This window comes from Prionailurus bengalensis, chromosome D1 (assembly GCF_016509475.1).
Source record: "Prionailurus bengalensis isolate Pbe53 chromosome D1, Fcat_Pben_1.1_paternal_pri, whole genome shotgun sequence".
NCBI lineage: Eukaryota > Metazoa > Chordata > Mammalia > Carnivora > Felidae > Prionailurus > Prionailurus bengalensis.
Window position 1 is genome coordinate 47,543,413 of NC_057346.1, and position 21,309 is coordinate 47,564,721.

At 35.7% G+C, this 21,309-nt stretch overlaps 1 protein-coding gene across 7 annotated transcripts in view; it reads left to right on the plus strand.

Moving 5' to 3' along the window:
* The window catches only part of DLG2 (discs large MAGUK scaffold protein 2), a 2,073,554-nt gene that overhangs the window by 461,957 nt on the left and 1,590,288 nt on the right, over positions 1-21,309 (plus strand). For 6 of the 7 annotated variants that reach the window (XM_043580064.1, XM_043580065.1, XM_043580066.1 and 3 more), the window contains exon 4: positions 2,236-2,331. In XM_043580064.1, the coding sequence (XP_043435999.1) occupies positions 2,236-2,331 (96 nt within the window). Of the gene's footprint in view, positions 1-2,235; positions 2,332-14,971; positions 15,142-21,309 lie in introns of those variants that run through there. The other variant, XM_043580072.1, reaches the window with a different exon arrangement.

Here is a 21,309-nt window from a genome sequence, read left to right on the forward strand (position 1 = left end):
GAAACTTTAACTACATTATTAATAATCTTTTTCCTTAAAGCATTTAAGGTCAGTGTAAAAGGGAAAGGAGGGGCCATGAATCATGGTGAGTGAGAGCAGTTCTACAGCAGTAAGAAAGCACATTTACTTGTGATTTTCAGGGGTGTGTAGGTGGTTTGCAGCCCAGTGAGATGAACTGATAATGTTTTTGGTCTAACTGATAGCAGCAGCAAAGCCATCAGTATGGACAATCTAAAGACTGGCATATTAAATGTATGCTTCCACAGGGGCACACACTGCACATATCTGCATCACTTATGCAGATGTCCACAGTAAGAACCTGATAAGACCAATAGGAATCAAGCTGCTGACTGAGCTTGCAATGACACAATTGCTGCCTGCATCCATCATCATACTGAACATGGCAGCACATCCACCATTCCAGACTGAGCACAAAGTAAATGACTCTATATCTGATGTAGAAGCTACCTGGGTATCCTCAGGTAGTTGAGCTTGAGATTCTTCTTAGCCAGATTGGAGCCCTGTTCCCTGTTTGTTCCTTCAGTTAAACATTCATTAATTTATCTAATTTAATCTTTTAATTTTTTATTCATTAAACAAATATTTATTGAACTCTGGGAATTAATAAATAATAACATATAATGCCTGTCCTCCAAGGAACTCTAATCAGACAGACAGATATATAAACATGTGATTTATAATGCAATAAGTTAATCACAATGATAGATGTAAGCTATGGGAATAGAGAAGAGGAGCATCTACAATAGACTAGAATCAGAGAAATCTTGGTTTCCACTCATAATAGTTGCATACTTCTCTCCTTTTATAATCAGGAGAGGTACACTACTCTATAACTATTGTCTGAATGCAGGTGGGAACTCTGCTCATCCCATGAATCTTGGGAGTTGCGGGTAATCGGCAGATGGGTGAGGAGGTCCCACCACTCAGGGTATAGTCAGCAGGGCACCATTTGGGAACTGTCTTTGAGTTTATTTCCCAGTACTCAGCCTGGAACCACTTTGTAAATTCTTCCTCATTAATAGGCATTAAAGTGGAGGATCATTATTATGCAGTTCAACATAAATTTCATCACTATGTTGGCTACCAATCCCAAAGACATCCCAGAAATCCCTTTTATCAGTCTGCAAATCCCTGATCCTTTCTCTTCCAGAAAACCATGTCTGTCAGCATTATGTCCTTGTCATCACAATTGTCAAGAACTGTGAAGGGGCTAAGATTGTATCCTATTTGAAATCTAAGAACAATGACAAAGTTTCATGAATGCCAGAATGTCAGAAGACTCCTAGGACATAAACAAAGGACTTTATTATGTACCACTATAGTAGTAACCAGACAGCAGTTTCTCAAGCCCCAGTACCTACAGGGCAATGCAAGGATGGTCAAGTGGTATATTCCCATGCAGTGGGGAATTATCCTCAGTGTAGGTAACAGAAATATATATATATATATATATATATATATATATATATATATATATATAATATATTATATATATTAGTTTATTTATTTATTTTGAGAGAGAGAGAATCCTAAGCATGCTCCATGTTGCCAGCACAGAGCTGGATGCAGGGCTTGAACTCACGAACCTTGAGATCATGACCTGAGCTGAAGTTGGAAGCTTAACCAACTAAGCTACCCAAGCACCCAGGGAATGGAAATCTTTTCAGTGGTCAATAAGCAAACTTACCTTTGCTCTGAAAGTAAACATATTTATCATCCACAGTTGTAGTTATACAAAGATCTTTGAAAGGATAGTCCAGAATGAAAGTAGTCAGTGCCTCTACTTGTTATGAGGTCTTCAACTAGTACCACAGAATAGACATTCTTGCAAGGATGGGAACTTATATAAGATGAAATTAACCCTTCTCTCTTCATCTTCCTATTAACCATGTTCAGTTTTTACCAGATCATCAATTTACACTTGAATGATACAAGTTCAACACTCCCTGTTGAAAAGCTTTGAAATTTATAAAAACTTGCCTTTGAATAACTGTCCCATTTTATTTTTTCTCTTTGGGAGCAATATAAAAATAGGTTAGATAGTATTCTAAACTAATGGGTTAGATTTATTCTAAAACTGACATAAGTAATACTGAATAATACTTATACAGGTCATAGGTATTTTAATGTGCATGTTAAAAGTTTGAAAAACATGTAGTTCACATTGCAGAGAACAAATAAGATATAGTGATTTTTTTAACTTTTTTTTTTTAGCTTACAGATTTCAGTGAACCAAAGGAAAATCCTTCATGTACTGAACAAAATAAAGACAACCAGTGTTTTGAAAATGAAGCTGACAAAAAGACAAGAGTAAGTGTTAGAGTGTTTTCTTTGTTTCTTTGTTTAATGGGCAAGATACGTCTTGTTCTCTGTGAAGTATAACCTAATTTCTGCTTTTGGCCTGCTCAGAATATTGGGTTCACCTGCTACCGGGTTGACATTGGACTATGCATCATTTTGAGCAGTTGTGTGCTTTAATTTTGAGAATTTTGTTTGTGTTTGTTTTAGTGTAAATTCTAAACTAGTAATCACACAACCATTTTGTAATCTACTCCACTTCTCCTCTCTCCTGTCTGGTTCAGGACAGGAGAAAAACCCTCACATGACTTTTTGACAGTGGCTTTTAGGTTTCATTGGGTTTTTTTTTTTGTTTTGTTTGTTTTTTGTAATAGCTTCCCTGAAGCAATCTGAACTCTACTTCAATCATACTTTTTTTGTGATTGTCACCTTGTGTAGTTATTCAAGACAGGGAATCAAAATCAATCATCTATAAGGTAATGCTAAACAGGTCATAGTGCTTTATTTGATGAAATCAAGAACCTGAATTCAAAGTATGTGTATTTCCAAGTAAAAATATTTTATTAATCAGCAGCCTCAGATTTAATTTATTTCTGATCAATTGCCACAAGTTGATCCTTATTTATTGTAGCCTAGTGAAATACGCCAATGTTGTATTCTCCATTTCATTGATAAAAACATCAAATTTAATTATGAAAATGAGAAAATAAATCATGATTATTTTTATGAACATGCATTAAGTATTTAAACCTCACATAAAATTCTTTTGGGAGATTATTTTATAAATATTTGCTTTATTGATGCTTCTTGAAATATGTCTTTAATGATGTTCCTTCTTGTCTTTTTGGTGAATCTTCTATTAGCAAGCACAGGCAATCTTCATTATGGCTCTATAGGCCTCAAATTTCTTTCAAATATGGGACAATATGTCTACTGAATGGTAAATATCAGTAAAGGATCGTTTTTCTGTTGATGACCATTTATAACATGGGCTGTCTTCTGTTAATTGCCAATTAGTTGAGCCTCTTAATTTTGACTTGATTTTGAGATTTTGGCAAAGTTCTGAGTCAGATCCAGTTATGAATTTTCATCATTATGATGTGGGGTTAGGAATGAATGGTAGAGAAAGGATTCTTGAGACATTTTATGGTGTAACTTAGTAAGTTTATTTAAGTAGCATGGAGACAGGGCCTGTGGGTAGAAAGAGCTGCACTTTTGCTATATGAAGCTGATGGTTATATGCTTAGTGTTCAAGGGGGAGGAGACATGCAGAGACTATTAGATTGTAAACGTCTTCAAATTTCTGCTTATAAAACTATTTTCTCCAGATTTCTCTGATGCTTGTAATTCAGACCAATATTAGCTATTGGTGAGATGTACAGGCAATTATGAGACCCTTTAAAAAAGTAGCAGCTAGCACCTATTTGATCCTTAAAAAAGCTTTGCAGGCTATAGGTCAGCCTTCTGGACTAAAGGTGCACATTCTTCTGCTTCTATCCCTCATCAGTTAACTGTGAGGAATTTAGTTAAAATAAGAAAGGTTGGATGGTAATTGTCCTTCCCTTTATAGGGAAACTATGGAATTTAGAGCCAAATTTAACTAGTGAGCAGTTTATGGAATCCTTCTATGAAAGACCATTGTGTGCTCTCCTGAAAAATGTTTTTTCCATGTTTAACATGGAATGTGTTATTTAAACTATTTCAAACTGTTATAATATGCTAAATGTATTTCCAGGAAAGGAAGTCATCTAATTTGGCAGTGGCAGCATTTTTCTCCAAAAGGAGAGAGGGAAGGTGAATGTCCATACTAGACTCATGAATACTTAGAAAACAAATTTTTAGACTTCCTGGCTGTTCAAGAGGATATTTGTATTTTTGCTTACTGAAAATGAAGTCATCAGGACTTAGTAGGATACAAATGTGCCAACTTGTCAAGCAGCTAAATGAAATAAGTGCTGGCAAATATACTAGAAAAAGTTTTGTGTTTTTATCATGGGAAAATATATTGCTAGCCTACACTATTTAATCTCTAAAAGCTTTAGTGTTTTCATCTTACAGAGTAGTTATGAGATTTTAATGAGACCTAAATATGAAAATGGTTAGTAGTGCCTGGAAAATAGTAGATTTTTATTCTATGAAATAAATTGCAAGTCTTACATTTAATTTATTAAGATGGTAGACTCTATTACAAATAGTTCTCAGGGTTTCCTTGGGTTCATATCTATATTACATCACTATGTCTATAACAGTTTTTTGCCTGGAAACCATTTGGCCAAGAAGAGTTCCTGCCTTGATAATTTCTAGTTGTTGATGTTCAAAATAAGTTCTGATTGAATTAAAATACGCATCAGTGAGAATTTATTAATTATCTTAAAAGTTGATTATATCACAAACAAAAGAATAGTCATTATTATTGTATGAATGTAATATGTTGTACATAGTGTACAATGATATTGTAACTATTGTACACAGACAATTCTTCAAAGGCTGTTGACAGTAAACCACAACTTGGAAATCACAACTGTTTATATCTATTAACTATTACACTGGACTTTGGTGTCTTCATCTTCATAATTAGGATGTTAGATCAGATTATTCCTAAGGATTCTTCCAGAGCTAAAGTCAAATCCTTCTGTGACAGTCAAGAGCAGACAATAAATTATGTTGTATAAATAGAGTCCACTAATAATACAATTAAAGTATGTTAGCCAGCAATAGCCAATGAACCCCGTGCAAATTTACACTTATGTAATAGATATGTATCTAGAACAATAAACAGGAACATCTTCATTAGGCCACATTAGTTTGAGAAACTTTCAACAATCCAGCTTATAGGCCAGTGATTCTTGAAGTGAATCCCCAACCCCCGCAACCACCAGCATTTTTATCCTCTAAAGACTTGTTAGAAAAGTTAGTTCTTGGGCTCTATTTCAGATCAAGTAAATCAGATCAAGTAAACCAGAAATGCTGGGAGTGGGACCCAGACCCAGTGTTTTAATGAGCCCTTCAGCTGAGTCTTAGGTTTGCTACAATTTGAGAACCACTGCCATGAGTGGTAAACCTCTGGACTTTCCTCTGATCAGTCACTAGCCATCTTCCTGTCACATACTTTAAACTAGACAACTTAGGGAAGACCCTGAAAGTAATTCAAGTATTTATAAGGCAACTAAGATAAAATAAATTGCACCATGCATACTGTTTATGTTTCTTGTTTGCATTTCTCATTATTGGTGATCTTCTAAAAAAACTCTGCATGCTGATTTTCTAACATCATTCAGGAACATGTTAATGTCTGTATTCCTCTCTACTCTTAGTTGGCAAATTTTGGCCATAGCTTAATTCCAGGCTTCTGGAAGCTATTTTGCCCAGTGGGAGATATCTTCCCTAAAAGTATTGATCCATAAAAATCAGAATCAGAAATAGCTTTCAATTGCACTCTCTCTCTGTGCCATGGAAGGAAACTTTCCCTGCTTTTGTTATACATTTAGCCGAATTTCCATATATTTGAGCATGCTTTTGCCATCACTGAGGCTTAGACAACTGATTTCTCTTCTTTCCAAAGTGGTTTTATCAATTGCAGACTTTACTTCTGTTTTAAGGGCTTACATGAATCATGGTGTTGCCACTTGTCATAGGATGTGGAGAACTCTGAAGTTACAAAGGGCAATACAATTTGCAAAATTTGTTATAGGTATGTTTATAAGAACTGATGAAATTTTGTGAAATCTGTGAGAAAATTAAAATTAGGAAATGAAAATAAAGATATCATTGGGAATTCTAGACCTTTACTGATGAAGAAATATTTTAAATTTGATGTGGTTCATTCATTTTATTATTTCCATTGAACAATCTTAAATAAGTGGAAGTGTCTTTTAGGGCTATGCTCTGTGTTTAAATAAATCTAATAAACAAAGGGTAATATTTGGAGATTTGGTCTTCCAGAATCCTAGTGAGAAACAATGAGGACTTTTAATCAGATCACAGGATGATGAGGGAATTTTGACAAGACATGGTGACTAAGTAGATTTGAGAGACGGGTGGTATGAGAATGAAAATGGGAACATTTAGGTTGATTCACAGATAAACAGAGTGAATTCAATAATGTTGCCTTAAATTTGAGATAATAGTGGAACAGCTAAGAAGAAATATTCTAAGAGGATTTGGACACATTTGTTGAGAAACAAGTGCGATGTCAAAAGTAGGACAGTGTGGGGTGCCTGTGTGGCTCAGTTGGTTAAGTGTCTGACTTTTGGTTTTGGCTGGTGTCAGGATCTCACAGTGCATGTGTTCGAGTCCCATGTCAGGCACTGCACTGACAGTGCGGAGCCTGCTTGGAATTTTGTCTCCCTCTCTCTGCCCCTCCCCCACTCACTCTCTATCTCTCTCTGTCTCAAAATAAATAAACATTAAAAAAAAAGTAGGACAGTGTGATAGAGTGTAAAGAGTATAGAGTGAAAAGTCAGATACCACAGTTTATATTTTGGCTCTACCACTAATTAGTCATGCAACCTTGAGTAGATTAAATAGCCTCTATTTTTATTGTAAAATGTAGGTAGTGCCTATCTTATAGGACTATGGTAAGAATCAAATGAAATAAACAGGACTGACAGCTAAATGCTTTGGTTATTGCTTATGTTTGGAGACATGATTGCAGAACCAAACGTCTCAAAAATATTTTAAGTTTTAGATAATATTTTTGTTGTTTGATATTTAAACCTAATTTCTTACAGATTTTTTTAAACAAATGATTATTTTTGAGAGAGAGAGGGAGACAGCATGAGCAGGGGAAGAGCAGAAAGAGAGGGAGACAGAGGATCTGAAGCAGGCTCTACACTGTCAGCGCAGAACCCCATGCAGGGCTTGAACCTACATACTGTGAGATCATGACCTGAACCCAATTTGGATGCTTAACTGACTGAACCACCCAGGTACCCCTAAATCTAATTTCTGAAGCAGAAAACAGATTCTAGCCAATCTTTTGAATTAGAACTGTTTGGTAAAGGTATTCAGTGGGTACTATGCAAATACCATAATGGATAGGGCATAAAATTACATCTTTTTAACAAGAACAAAGAAGTACCAGTTGGAGAAAAATTTGACTATAGGGAACATATCAGACTGGAAAGGAAATGTGGTGTAAGAGTAGGTCATAACTGGAAAACAGATTCCCTTGGGTCGTTGCCTTTGTACTCTGATTATTTGGGCATTCTTGGGCAAATCACTTGGCCAGTCTATACCTCAGTTTCCTAATCTAAAGTAATTAGATAATTTATATTTTAAATAAAATTTTTAACAAATTTTAAACGAACTTATAACACTTTGATAGAATGGGAAAATTATTTCTTTTAGAGAATCCCAACATGGACTTTAATTTTTTTTTCAGATTAAAATGTTATCTGTTAATGTACTCTGTTAAACACCTGCACATTCTGATTAAGAATAATTTTGCAGCTGAGCTCTATTTCACTATTTACTGTCCTTGCCAATATTTATAAGGAAACTTCTTTTCTTTAATGCTACTCAGCCATGGCAAAGAAAGCTTTTATGTTTGTTTGTTTTAATGAGAGCCGTCTGGGGATTTCCATGCTTTTATATGTGTACCTTAGATGCTCTCCATGGTCCTTATTTTAAAATAGTTCTGAGTTAATCTTCCTGGAGACCTAAATTCAAAAAAAACCCACAGAATCATCCATTCCTCCACTTCCACCGCATACCAACATCAAGCTCTGCACAGCAAGTCCCACCTACCTGCTGGTTGCCCCTCAGTCTGAAAAAACAAACACAGAATCAAAGGATTAAAAGTAATTTTATTAGTAATTTGGAGCAATGACTCTCCTCAGTCTTAAATAACCTCTACTGCTGCCCTGCTAAGGGAGAATCTATCATCTGGAAAGCCTCTAGTTATAGGATATTTACCACTTCCCAAGGTATTTATTCGATCTGGGCAAGTTTAAACATTATGCCGTTATTTTTTAAAAATTAAACTCAGGATATTCAAATTATTGTAGCACTGAGTATATTTTCTCTTTTCTAATGTCAGTGAAAGTAAAGTGGTAAATTTCTAAGTATCTGGAATTAATAAGGAATAATTTTTTCTTTTTAATGAGATACTATCGTTAACTGACTAATTTGCTTTAGTAATGTAAAATGTAGAATGTAATTACTCCTCATTGTCTGGTTGATGAAGATATTGTGCTTTATCTTTGAGCACCTTGTAGTTCCTCAGGGTCAGTGTTCTGTCTATTAAAGATTGAATCGCTGGACTTCTATACTAGTGTTTCAGGAGATCAGGTTATTGTGTTACTAACTCTGACATTTTCATAAAGTGATTTTAACTAGTCAATCCAATTATCAGTATACTGATTTACTAGCTGCCTCTAAAGCAACACAAATAACTACAGAAATGATAGTTTGGCCATTTGATGTTTCTTTGTTTAGGAACTTAGGTTTTTTTGTTTTTTTTTTTTTACATATGTTTGAAAACAGCAAAGTATATTCTTTGATAGATTAGGGAATATTCAGATATCCTGCCCTTAGAACCAAACATTTGAAGTTTATGGTATTTACCAGCTGGATAGATGAGTTAATAATTTCTAAAGTACAGCAGATCAGTATTCTCACAACAATGGGATGGAACTTGGAGTTAGATGATCAAGCTTCATGTCCTCCTTCATCTTCTCAGTCAGTGGAGTGCCCTCCATGCACTGGTTTACCAACTGAGTAACTATATAAACTTGAGCAAGTTAATTTTTCTGAGCCTCAGTTTCATCACCTGTAAAATTATACTTAATTCACTGGTTGTAAATACTTAATGAGAATATGTATATGAATGTGTCTAATCACAGCCTGCTAAATAAAAAGTTAATGCCGAATCTGAAAATTATTCTTTACTTTATGTATTTGTAAATACTATGGTTAGTGTAAATCACATTTTTAGAAGCTAAGCAATATGAAAAGATCTTCCCTGTGATTCATCATATTCATTCATTCATTCATTCATTCATTCATTCATTCAAGGAAGTCGCCAGCATCTGTTACACAGCTGGGCACTGTTCTCAACACTGGTGATATAGCCACGGACAAAACAGGTAAACTTCTTGCTCCCAGAAATAAATTTCAAATAGAGGATATGGCAAGCTATGAATAAATAAGATAATTTCAGATTGTGATAGTTGCTGTGAAGGAAATAAATAGGCTTATGTGATAGAGAATGATGGGAGGGAATGTAATTTAATTAAGGAGGTCAGTTGGGGAAGATTTATAAAGTGCTAACATCTGAGCAGAGATCTGAATGATGAGGAGACAGCTGTGTAAAGACCCAGGGGAAGAGCATTTAAGGCAGAGGGAACAACAAATTCAAGGCCTTGAGGAAGAATGAGAATGAGGAAGAATGAGGTCAATGTGATGGGATGTAAAAAGGGGTAGTGTGGGAAGGGCAGTTAGCGTACTACAGAGATTATTTATGTCAACTTGAAAACAAAATTGTATTTCAGATCATATAACTTTCTAGATGTGTGACCTGTGCACAACTACTTGGATTTCTGGACTCCATTTAACTCATAGCATTGTACAGTAATAGGAAAAATTAAGCCTTATAAGGAATGTACTTGATGTTCAGCAAAATTTATATAAACTTCTAGGGGAACAGTATTTATTGAATGTTTTCATCATTTTTAGTTTACCACTTGTAATTGTCTAAATTTCAAAGGTTGCTTCAATTTGATGATAATAACAAGGGGAGTGGTTACATGGTTATCAATTATGTTTCAATTCACTTACATAAGCAAAATTGACATGCAAACTATTGTGGGAAAGTAGGTGAACGATGAGCATTTCTGTGGCAAGTTTTGATTCACTCAAGATTCTTAATTTTAAAATTTTAAAATTTTAAAATATTTAAATTTTGTGTTTTTCTACATACTTAACATACACAGAATACATAGACTCCTGCCTTTCATAAATCATTTTAGGGATCCGGTACTATCCATGATATTTTTTTCATCATGGAAACACTCTAGAAAAGTCAGTCCTTTTCTAGTTGATCCTAATTTCCTATTTGCCTCTGGAGAGTTTGGAAATGAGGGCAGGCATTTTGCCATGATCTGCCCGCAGTCTATTTATTTTACTAAGCTAACAAGCTATGCAGATGTCATGTGTGAGCCTGCTGTCCTGGGTATATGGGGAACAGACAGACGGGATGGAAGTCCATGTGGGTGGATTTCTTCAGTTATTTCCCTTGGATCTGATATTTCTAATGTGGAGGCAATTCCTTCTGGGTTGCTCCCAAGTCCCTTATAAACTATAAAGACCATGGTGTAGGAGCCCAGAGATGTGCCTGTCTTTTTGCGGGGGAGGAACTGCAAGTTGTTTGTAATTAGTTGTACAGAGTCCAACTTCTTCTCCTGGAGAAGGCCTTTCAAATCTGTGTCTCACTCTCAGGTTGGACCCAGGGAAACAGAAACTGACTCAGGAATGAGGTAGGATGAGATGGAAAGCACATTGTACTTTGGATTGGAATAACCTATGTCCTGTATCACATAGGGAAAATTATATAATCTCAGGGAGATTCAGTTTCTTCATCTATAAATCAGGGGTTATATTTCCTTTTTGAAGGGTCTAGTGACCATCAGAAATAATATGTATAAAGTACCTGCCACAGTACTTCTGATAATAGCCACTTGATAAATATAAATATAATAAATATAAATGTTTATATTTGTAAATATCTTCTCATATACACATCAATATATTTCTTTCTTAAATATATAAATATATGTTACATATATTTGTTCTTAAATATGTATGTAAATGTATACATATATATGAACAATAGTATATGTGCATATGGTACTCAAGTGGACAAAGGATGCATATCATAGGTTTTTTTTTTTTAACGTTTATTTATTTTTGAGACAGAGAGAGACAGAGCATGAACAGGGGAGGGGCAGAAAGAGAGGGAGACACAGAATCTGAAATGGGCTCCGGGCTCTGAGCTGTCAGCACAGAGCCTGATGCGGGGCTCGAACTCACAGACTGCGAGATCATGACCTGAGCCAAAGTCGGGCGCTTAACCGACTGAGCCACCCAGGTGCCCCAACATATCATAGGTTTTAAAGCAATCTCTTGTCAAGAAAAAAAATGGCATAACTGAATCTGTGATCATTCTTTCATTCCTGAAATATTTATTTTGTACCTCTTAAGTGCAGGTACCATGCTAGATGGCAGAGATATGCATTATATTTGTCTGCAAGGGGCTTAGATTCAAGGAAAATAAAACCACTAGGGTTTTACTTTCATACTGTTGGAAACAAACAAAATAAAGTAATGCCTATAAATGGTTAAGGTACAGGCTTAGTGCAAGTAATTTATAAAAGTAATTTTCTGGTATCAAATTTCCAATGGTAAATTTTACTAAGAATCACTATGTTCCTGGATTGGTATCATTAACCTTAAGGAATATCAAGTAAAGCAATTTTCAGGCTGTGGCTTTATATCTTGCCAAACACTTTATGTGAAATCACAGACCCAGTTGAGTTCTATGTCTGTAAAAAAGTGCTTCAAGCTGATGCCTTGTTAATTTTAAAAATAAAAAGAATGTTTCCCTTGAGACAAAGGAGTGGATTACCTTCTATCATCTTTAAATCTGAGGAAAATCAATGGAGAGCCAGGTATACACAAAATAGAAAGCTGCATCCACTTCAAAATGTTAGCTATTTTCTTTGATCTAAACATACAAACATTATCCAATTAATCACATGTGGTAAACAAGACCTAATGACTATACAACATATATATTCCATGTGTATATTCCATGTATATAACACATTTGTACTCAATATTATATGAATGATGCTTTTTCTGCGCCCCCCCCCCCCCGCCTGACAGAGATTGCATGTTATTTGTAAAATACCTGCTCTAAAGTGCTTTTATTTAATGGAAACCCATTGGATGTGTTCATATAAGCTGACTGCATAAAGATAAAAGATATTATTGATTCACTTCTTTTTCAAATATAAAGTGTGCATAACATTTTTGTTCCTCACAACTTCTAGCTAACCTCGTGGGTCCTTCTCAACTCTCTGGAAAGCTTTCCCTGGTTACTCCATTCTGGGTTATATGCCTCTGTGTTGTGATTCTCAAACACCCTCAGTGCATGCTGTATTGTCCTAGTTGATACATTTGTAGGCAGGGATTTGGCCAGCTTTTGCTCATCCTCGTGTCCCCACGTAAGTACATTGTCAAGTACATTTGTGGAATGAATGAGATTCTGGAGTAGACAAAGGGAATATAGAGTCAAAACTTCCATTAAGGAGCTCATGGTCTAGTAGATGATATAAACATTAATCCAAAAATGATATAGTGAGCCCTTAACAAATGTGTTGGATGCATGACTTAGTGCGTGTATATGGTAAGCCTGAAGTTATGCTAGATGAGTTGCCTTTATTCTGAAGGTCTTTATAGTTTGCAAAGTTCTTTGACCTGTGATTAGCCAGGTGGGGTAAGTCAATCTCCCTTTGCCAGTTTGTCCATATTTTAGCTATCTCTACTCTAGGAAAATGGATACAGTTCCAGAATTACCTTTCTTCCAAGGATACTTTGTAAAATATCTATCTTACTCTGCTACACAATTTACTTCCTCTGTGTTCCTAATTCCTGACTGTCTTTGTTATGACCATGACTAACAAAGCTTTGGATTTGCAATTAGTTACTAGGTATCTGTCCTAGGGAAGTCATTTAAATTTTCAAGGTGGTAAGAATGCCACCATTCATTGAAGATGAATATGACAATCAGTATCAATTGCATATTAGATGCCTTGTTTGTGTTATAGAAACACTGATACCTAGGAGTGCTCAAACGCATGATGTTATACATACTAGGAGACAAGTTTAGGAAGTAATGAATTAAATTATTATGATGGTGTAATAAATAAGAAAAAAGGGTAAACAGACAAAGTGATGCTTTTTGAACCTTTTGAACCATATGACAGTCACCTAATTGAATGGACCAGGACCTGAGATTTACTTGCGTTATTTAACTTGAAAATTATCTGAAGATTATTATACCAGTAGGATAACAGTTTTTTATCTATAAACAATTTTTTGAACCACTTTTTTTTCTTTTCTCCCCTGAACACAGATCTGAATTTCTATGAACTTTTTAATTTTTTTTTAAATCCTTAGAAAAGTGCTGTCATTTTGGTAGAACAATAGCATGTCAGTTTCTGAGATACTCATCTATTTAGCAATCAAGAGGATATCAAGGTTAGAAACTGAATAATTCATGAAAGATGGAACAGTTTTACATGTTCATCTTTTTCTCAAATTGTTCATTGTAGAAAATATACTTTCTATAAAAAATGAGAGGGGGGTATGTGGTAGGTGGGGAATGGTTCTGCTGGTATCTTAAAGAAGTAAGCACAGTGTGCATAGGTTCTTAGATATGTCTTCGTGTTGCTCTCAATGATCCAGGTGAGTTTGTGTTTTCTTCTAGTGAAAAGGAGGCATTGATTTTCCATTTTTATTGGTCAGGTAGTGCTTTCCATTCTGTCATTCACGTTCTCTCTTCCTAATTTCTCCACCCCTTCTCTCTGCACCCCCGTTTCTTTCTGTTGCAGTCTGTCTTTGCCTGTGTGTCTAAGAGAATGAAGGAAGAGTCTATTATTATCCAGAGTGATGTTGTCCAGTACCTCAAAGGCAGTCTATGTGGCCGGTTCACTGGAAAATAGGGAGGGATTTGAGGGTAGGGGAAGGTTAATCATTTGGCTGTTAAAATGCTGCAGAAGGGAACACAAAGCTCTGCCCACGTAATAAGCGCCTGTAGGCAGCCAGTGAAGAGGGAAAAGTTTGGGAAAGAACTCATTTTTTGTCTCTCAGAATGCAGAACTTTTGTAAACATGTTGGAACCTCCTCTCACCCCAATTTTGTAATACACTTATTTCTTTAAATATTTAAGTTGCTTGTGTATTCACGTACAACACTGACCACATAAATAGGTCCAGAAATAAAAGAAGAAATTTGGTGTTTTCTAAGTTACACCACCAAGTCCGCAGGTTTTAATGTTCCTGGCCCACTTTCCCTTTCCCAGCTGTTAGTCATTTGTAAGAAGCTGCCCTTGTAAATTGCAAGTGAGTTGGGATGTGATGTATTCAGCACTGCATGCACCGTAGCTTTTCAGTCATATCTTTCGAGTCATTTAGACTCCCGGGAATCATGTTCATAATAAATAGCGTTTTATTATCCAAAGCCGCTGTTCTGGCAGCCAAACGACAGCCCTTTGATAGATGGGCCGGGTAGTTTTTTGTGTTGTGCTTACTCAGAGTTGTTAGTAGGAAAGACGAAGGCAGCAAAGGGGGGACCTTGGCAAAGCAGCTCTTATGGGTATACTGAAGCAGCAGATCAGAATTCAGAAACAAGAACGAGAGCTGAAATGTGATTCTCTGGTGCTTGGTGTTACACTCCTCTCCAGGATAGAACTGTGCGGGGCACTCACAGGAGCCTTGTTCTGATCACCGAATCCACTAAAGGACCATGCAGCCGCGGAGCCCAGCAAGCCACCGGGAAGTTTTGCCGGAGCTGATTTCTAGGGGATTTTCCGGTGCCTAGGAGAATCCTGCTGGCTTTGAGCTGTATGGAGGAGGGCTCCAGTTTCCCATGAGGGCCCCCTTGGAAAAGCCGTCTGTGCAGAATCCAGGCTCTGCTTCTCTCTGTGTGCCATTTATCAAAAGGCTTTTCTCACCTTTGCTGATTTGCTGGTGTGATTTCCATGTACTGAGTCCTGTGTAGGGATCCAGGATGGATTGCCTGTGCATTGTCACCACAAAGGTAGGATAGGAAACAGGGCTGTTGTTGTGTGCAGCATTTTTCTATTATTATTCTGGTCCTGTAATTAATCAGCTCTGGTAGGTGCTGGCAGTTCATGAGATAAAATGATTAGTATAATGTATTTTGCTGGGCATTTTGTTCCCCCATGAGGGTCTGAGGGACTTATCCTTATTTGATTTCAACTTCTTATAGTGATATTGTGTGTTTGTGCAAATGAAAGGAGAATTTGCCTGTGTTTTTATGGAAGGGTTTGCTTTTGCCTCTATTTATAGCTCAATATTAAAATATCTATAGTAGTAGTGTAGCTTACACATCATTTTAACATATCAGGGTAGTCTTTCTGAGTGTGATAATTAGCTTTTCATTTAAAAACCATGTCTTCTATGCTTGAAGAAGCCAATCAGCTTTACTGTGGCTTGACATATTGTTTCTGATTGGAGAATTCTGATATTCTGCATTTTAGTGATTTTTTTAAAGGAAAAAAAATCTTTAGGCCCTGGTTTAAAACAAACAAACAAACAAACAAACAAACACAATTTTTAATGTCAAACTGATTCTCTCTATTTTGATTAGAAGCAAATGAAATATTTGCATTATCAGAAATAGAAATAAAAGTGGGAATGGAATAAAATCAATAGGCATTCTTATTATGGGTTTATAGAAAAGAGCTAAAAATTTCAAATGCATTTTATTTTATTCTGTCATCAGTTCCAAATAAGGTATTTAGATTTCATAAACACTGGTTATTTGAATAGAAATTAATATTATTTTTAGAAAACAACTAATTAAAACACACTTTTTCATTAGCTTTCTTTTCATTTTGCATATAAGCATACTATAAGTTAGTTTGAGCTATATCTTTTAGTAACTGACATTGATTAGACACCCATTAAACATGACAAAATAAATAGCTTAGTGCATAAGACTCATTAAGTGTAGACTTCCCGCTGTGATCTCCTTTCACCAGTTAAGAAAAGATTATTTAATTTTGAAGCCACGAGCCAAGTTCTTCTTAGTATGACCTTAAATATTATACTTTTCTTGATTATATTTCAGAAAATCTTAATGGATATCTTCCTTTGGTGCCTAGTATCGCATGGCAGGTTCATTGATGTTAATAGATATGAAGTCTAAAACCTTCTGGTTGGATTAGTTGACCAGGCCTCAAAGTTACTTTAATACCTTCTTTTACTTTTAGAAGTTACCAAGCATCTCATTCAGTTTTTCCAGTTAAGTCAGTAAAAATAAGCTAAGATATATTTTTAATGTATATTTATTTATTTTCAGAGAGAGGGAGAGCACAAGAGCACAGGGAGCAGGGGAGAGGCGGAGAGAGAAGGGAAGAGAATCCCTAACAGACTCTACCCTGTCAGCTCAGAGCCCAACATGGGGCTCGAACCCACCAACTGTGAGATCATGACCTGAGCCAAAATAAAGAGTCAGACACTTAACTGACTGAGACACCCAGATGCCCCTAAACTAAGATAATTTTTTTAAAAGGCTAGGTGGGAAATTTTATTTCTATATATAACCTAGGAAAGGAAATAGTCTTTTTAACATTTTTCACGTTTACTGAGGTGTTACACTCAGTGTTACTTTTCTTGAGTAAATACAATCAGTTCTGACTTATATGTGTTTCTTAATTATTGCCAAATCATAATTGCAGGTAACTGTGAAACATAATTAGTAGTTTAAAAATAAGTTATAGGGGCGCCTGGGTGGCGCAGTCGGTTAAGCGTCCGACTTTAGCCAGGTCACGATCTCCCGGTCCGTGAGTTCGAGCCCCGCGTCAGGCTCTGGGCTGATGGCTTGGAGCCTGGAGCCTGTTTCCGATTCTGTGTCTCCCTCTCTCTCTGCCCCTTGCCCGTTCATGCTCTGTCTCTCTCTGTCCCAAAAATAAATAAATGTTGAAAAAAAAATTAAAAAAAAAAGTTATAAAAAGTTATTAATTACAACCCCAAACTGTAATCTGTTGCATTGAACAATTTATATCAACATTGAAATCTAAGTTTCCTCAATTTGGAAAACATAATCTAGTGAAAAAAACTTGTCATATGCTTTATATTCTCTTAACAAAATATTAATGACTACAGGTAAAAATGAAAAAAAATATTCTTCTTCTTCTTCAAATGCTATATCAGACATAAATGTCATATTCCAATATTTTGATTTATCATACAAATTACACAATTCAACAGGACAAATACCCATGTAAGAATTTATGAATTTTCTGAATTATATTCATGAATATTTCTAGGGTGGCATATATATCATCTTTATACGACAATCATACTTACAACAAAGTTATATTATGATGATGGTAAATAGTGCATGAATGATTTAAAAACTCACATGAGTGAGGAGACTTCCTGGCTGGCTTCAGATCCCATATCCTGTCTACCTCACCCACACCACTGGTGCTCTTCTTTTTCCAAGTGGCTGTGCACTTGGGTTGTCCTTGCTCCCTCTTTCCTGGGACTCTGATAGGAAACCTGCCAAGAACTTGGAAATTTTAATTCTATCTTAGTTCAACTCCCATCTCTTTCTTCTCCAGCAATGAGTCTACCTTCTAACTGCTCTGGCCAAGATGCTTTCTTCAAGTCTTGCTTTACAGCAGCTGTGTGTGAGACTGGAAATCCTTGAAGTCCTTCCCCCCCCCCCCTCCAAGATTTTATTTAAATTTCATTTATTTAACATAGTGTGTACTATTGGCTTCAGGAGTAGGATTTAGTGATTCATCACTTAGGTATAACACCCAGTACTCATCCTTAACTCAACAAGTGCTCTCCTTAATGCCCATCACCCATTTAGCCCATGACCTCCCAGCAAACATCAATTTATTCTTTGTATTTAAGAGTCTCTAATGCTTTGCCTCTGTCTCTGTTTTTATCTTATTTTACTTGTCCTTCCCTTTCCCTGTGTTCATCTGTTTTGTTTCTTAAATTCCACATATAAGTGGAATCATATGGGATTTATCTTTCTCTAATTTATTTCACTTAGCATAATACACTCTAGTTCTATCCACATTGTTCATTCTTTTTGATGGATGAGTAATATTCTATCATACTGTCAATGGACATTCGGGTTCTTTCTATAACTTGACTATTGTTGATAGTGCTACTGTCAATATTGGGGTGCATATGCCTCTTCGAATCTGTATTTTTGTATCCTTTGGATAAGTATCTAGTAGTGAAATTGCTGAGTCATAGGGGAGTTCTATTTTTAGTTTTTTGAGGTACCTCCACTCTGTTTTCCAGTGGCTGCACCAGTTTGCATTGCCACCATTAGTGCATGAGGGATCCCCTTTCTCCACATCTTCTCCAATATCTACTGTTGCCTTAATTGTTAATTTTAGCCATTCTGAAAGGTGTGAGATGGTATCTCATTATGGTTTTGATTTGTATTTCGCTGATGTTGACTGATATTGAGCATTTTTTCATGTGTCTTTATGCCATTTGTATGTCTTCTTTGGAGAAATATCCGTTTATGGCTTCTGCCCGTTTCTTCACTGGATTATTTATTTTTTGGGTGTTGCATTTGACAAGTTTATAGATTTTGGATACTAGCCATTTTTTCAATATATCATGTGCAAGTATCTTCTCTCATTCTGTAGGTTGGCTCTTAGTTTTGTTGATTGTTTCCTTTGCTGTGCAGGAGCTTTATATCTTGATGAGGTCCTAATAGTTCATTTTTGCCTTTGTTTCCTTGCTTCCAGAGACATGTCTAGTAAGAAGTTGCTCCAGCTGAGGTAAAACAGGTTGCTTCTTGTATTCTTCTCTAGGATTTTGATGGTTTCCTGTATCTCATTTAGGTATTTCATTTATTTTGAATTTACTTTTGTGTATGGTATATGAAAGTGATCCAGTTCCATTCTTCTTCATGTTGCTGTCTAGTTTTCCCAATGCTATTTGTTGCAGAGACTTTTTTTCCATTGGATATTCTCTTCTGCTTTGTCGAAAATGAGTTGACCATACATTTGTGGGTACATTTCTGGGTTCTGGGTTCTGTTCCAGTGATCCATGTGTCTGTTTTTGTGCCAGTATCATACTGTCTTGATGATTACAGCATTGTAATACAGCTTGAAGTCCGGAGTTGTGATGCCTCCCACATTGCTTTTCTTTTTCAACATTAATTTGGCTATTTGAGGTCTTTTTTGGTTCCATAAAAATTTTAGAATTATTTATTCTAGCTCTGTGAAAAATGCTGGTATTATTTTGATGGGGATTGCACTGAATATGTTGATTGCTTTGGGTAGTATAGACATTTTAACAATATTTGTTCTTCCAATGAGACCAGAACTCCTAATTATTTGGATCTGTCCTGGGGTCCATTTCATCTGTGGTGCATCTCAATATCACCCTTGTCAAAGTTTTCACTGGGAAACACAAATATTTCTCCTGGTTCTCTTCATTACTTCCTGTATTGGTGAGAAAGACACTTACTGCCCCCTTGGATCATCCTGTGACCTTTGTGCCTGCTTTATTCCCCCACTTCCTTCTATTACACACATTGTAGAAATAAATTCCTCTTCATGTCTCCTCTCCACATTCCTAAGAATGGATGTTATAAGATTAATGAGAGGAGAGATTATGACAAATCAAGACAAAGCACTGCATAATGGCAATATAAAAGGATCTATTAGACATACCAGAGAAGTGGTTTTATTTTTAGCTTTTCTGCATAGAAAAAAGAAATGATTGTGGCACATTTAATAATAATATAACCCCCTTGATAAAATAATCCTACCCTAGATCTCACCCATAAGACTCAGGTTGCTTATGGTCTTAATTGCTTTAGTCTGGTTAGACTGGTTTGCCCTCAGATTTGGGGTAAGATCTTTTAGGCCAGAGAATAATCAGAGCAACCAAAAACAGAATTTCTGCTACATGGATCCCAAGGTCCTTTCAGATGTTCAGAAAACTCACTTTCAAAGAAGATTGAGTCATCTCTTTTATTTGACTGTTTCTGTCCAGTTTCAGTTTCAACTCTTTTGTCACAGATGTCACTACTGAGACAGAGAAGTAACGTGACTTAGTGTGAAGGGCAGAACTCTAGAGCAAGACTTGGATTTAAATTGTAGTTCTGACAATTACTAGCTTAGGACTTACTTGGGTAAGTTGTTTAACCTGATCTCCCTAGGCCTGGATTTATTCATCTTTGAATAGGGTGTATTATCTATGTGTGAGTGATATTGTGGTAAGTATAGAAAGTACCAGCACAACTCCTGGCACATGGAAAGAATTCAATATAGGACAATTTATTGAGCAGCTCAAAATTTATATCTTTAATCTATCCTTCTGTTTGGGTGTGGTCACTGAGGAAATGAGGTCATCTCAATAATACTAATTAAACACAACTTACTAGTTAATATAACACGTTTTATAGAGTGGACATTTCTTAAATATATTTTTGAATAATTGTAAGATAATATTCCTCCAAATTTTGATAACTAAAATACACGGAAAATAATGTTAGACTATGTTAAGGTGGAGACATGCTGTTAGGTTGGCCAATAGGACAACAGTTCTAGATAGGAAGCAGAATATTCTGGGTTAAATTTAATAAAATGCAAGCAGTAAGTAGAAGTTTTCTTTTGTTGTGTAGGGAGTTGTAAGTATGTATGTAATAGTATATTGGCTGTACAAGAACAGAAGAAAGGTGGAACTATGTAAAATAAAAATAAATCTTCACTTTGTGACTTTGTCTACCAAGAGGCATCTGGGCTTCAGTGTCCTTGTCTGTAAAATGAGTGTATTTTATTGCATCTTTGTGGTTCTTTCTTTTCCATCTCTAACCAATAGTATCCTAAAGTATATAATCTCTGCAAATAAAATTATTTATGTATACAAAATGTCTTAAAAAGTAGTAGTGGGTGAAACCTATATTGATATCATTTCAGATGTCCTTTAGCCAGACTTACAGATATTAAAGAAAAGTTTTAAAATATCTACAAAGACAACTATAATATGTTAGGTTGCTGCTGTAATTTGTAATGAAGACATGATGGTACCATTAATTTTTAATGTGTTTAACAGTATTAACAGGTTACTGTGCATAATAAAATTTAAATAGAATGAAAAGTGGACCAGGCAGTTTAAAGTATGTTTTATTGATGTTTTTAATATATATCTCTTCTGTAAATAAGATATCACTCTTTGACTCCATCAT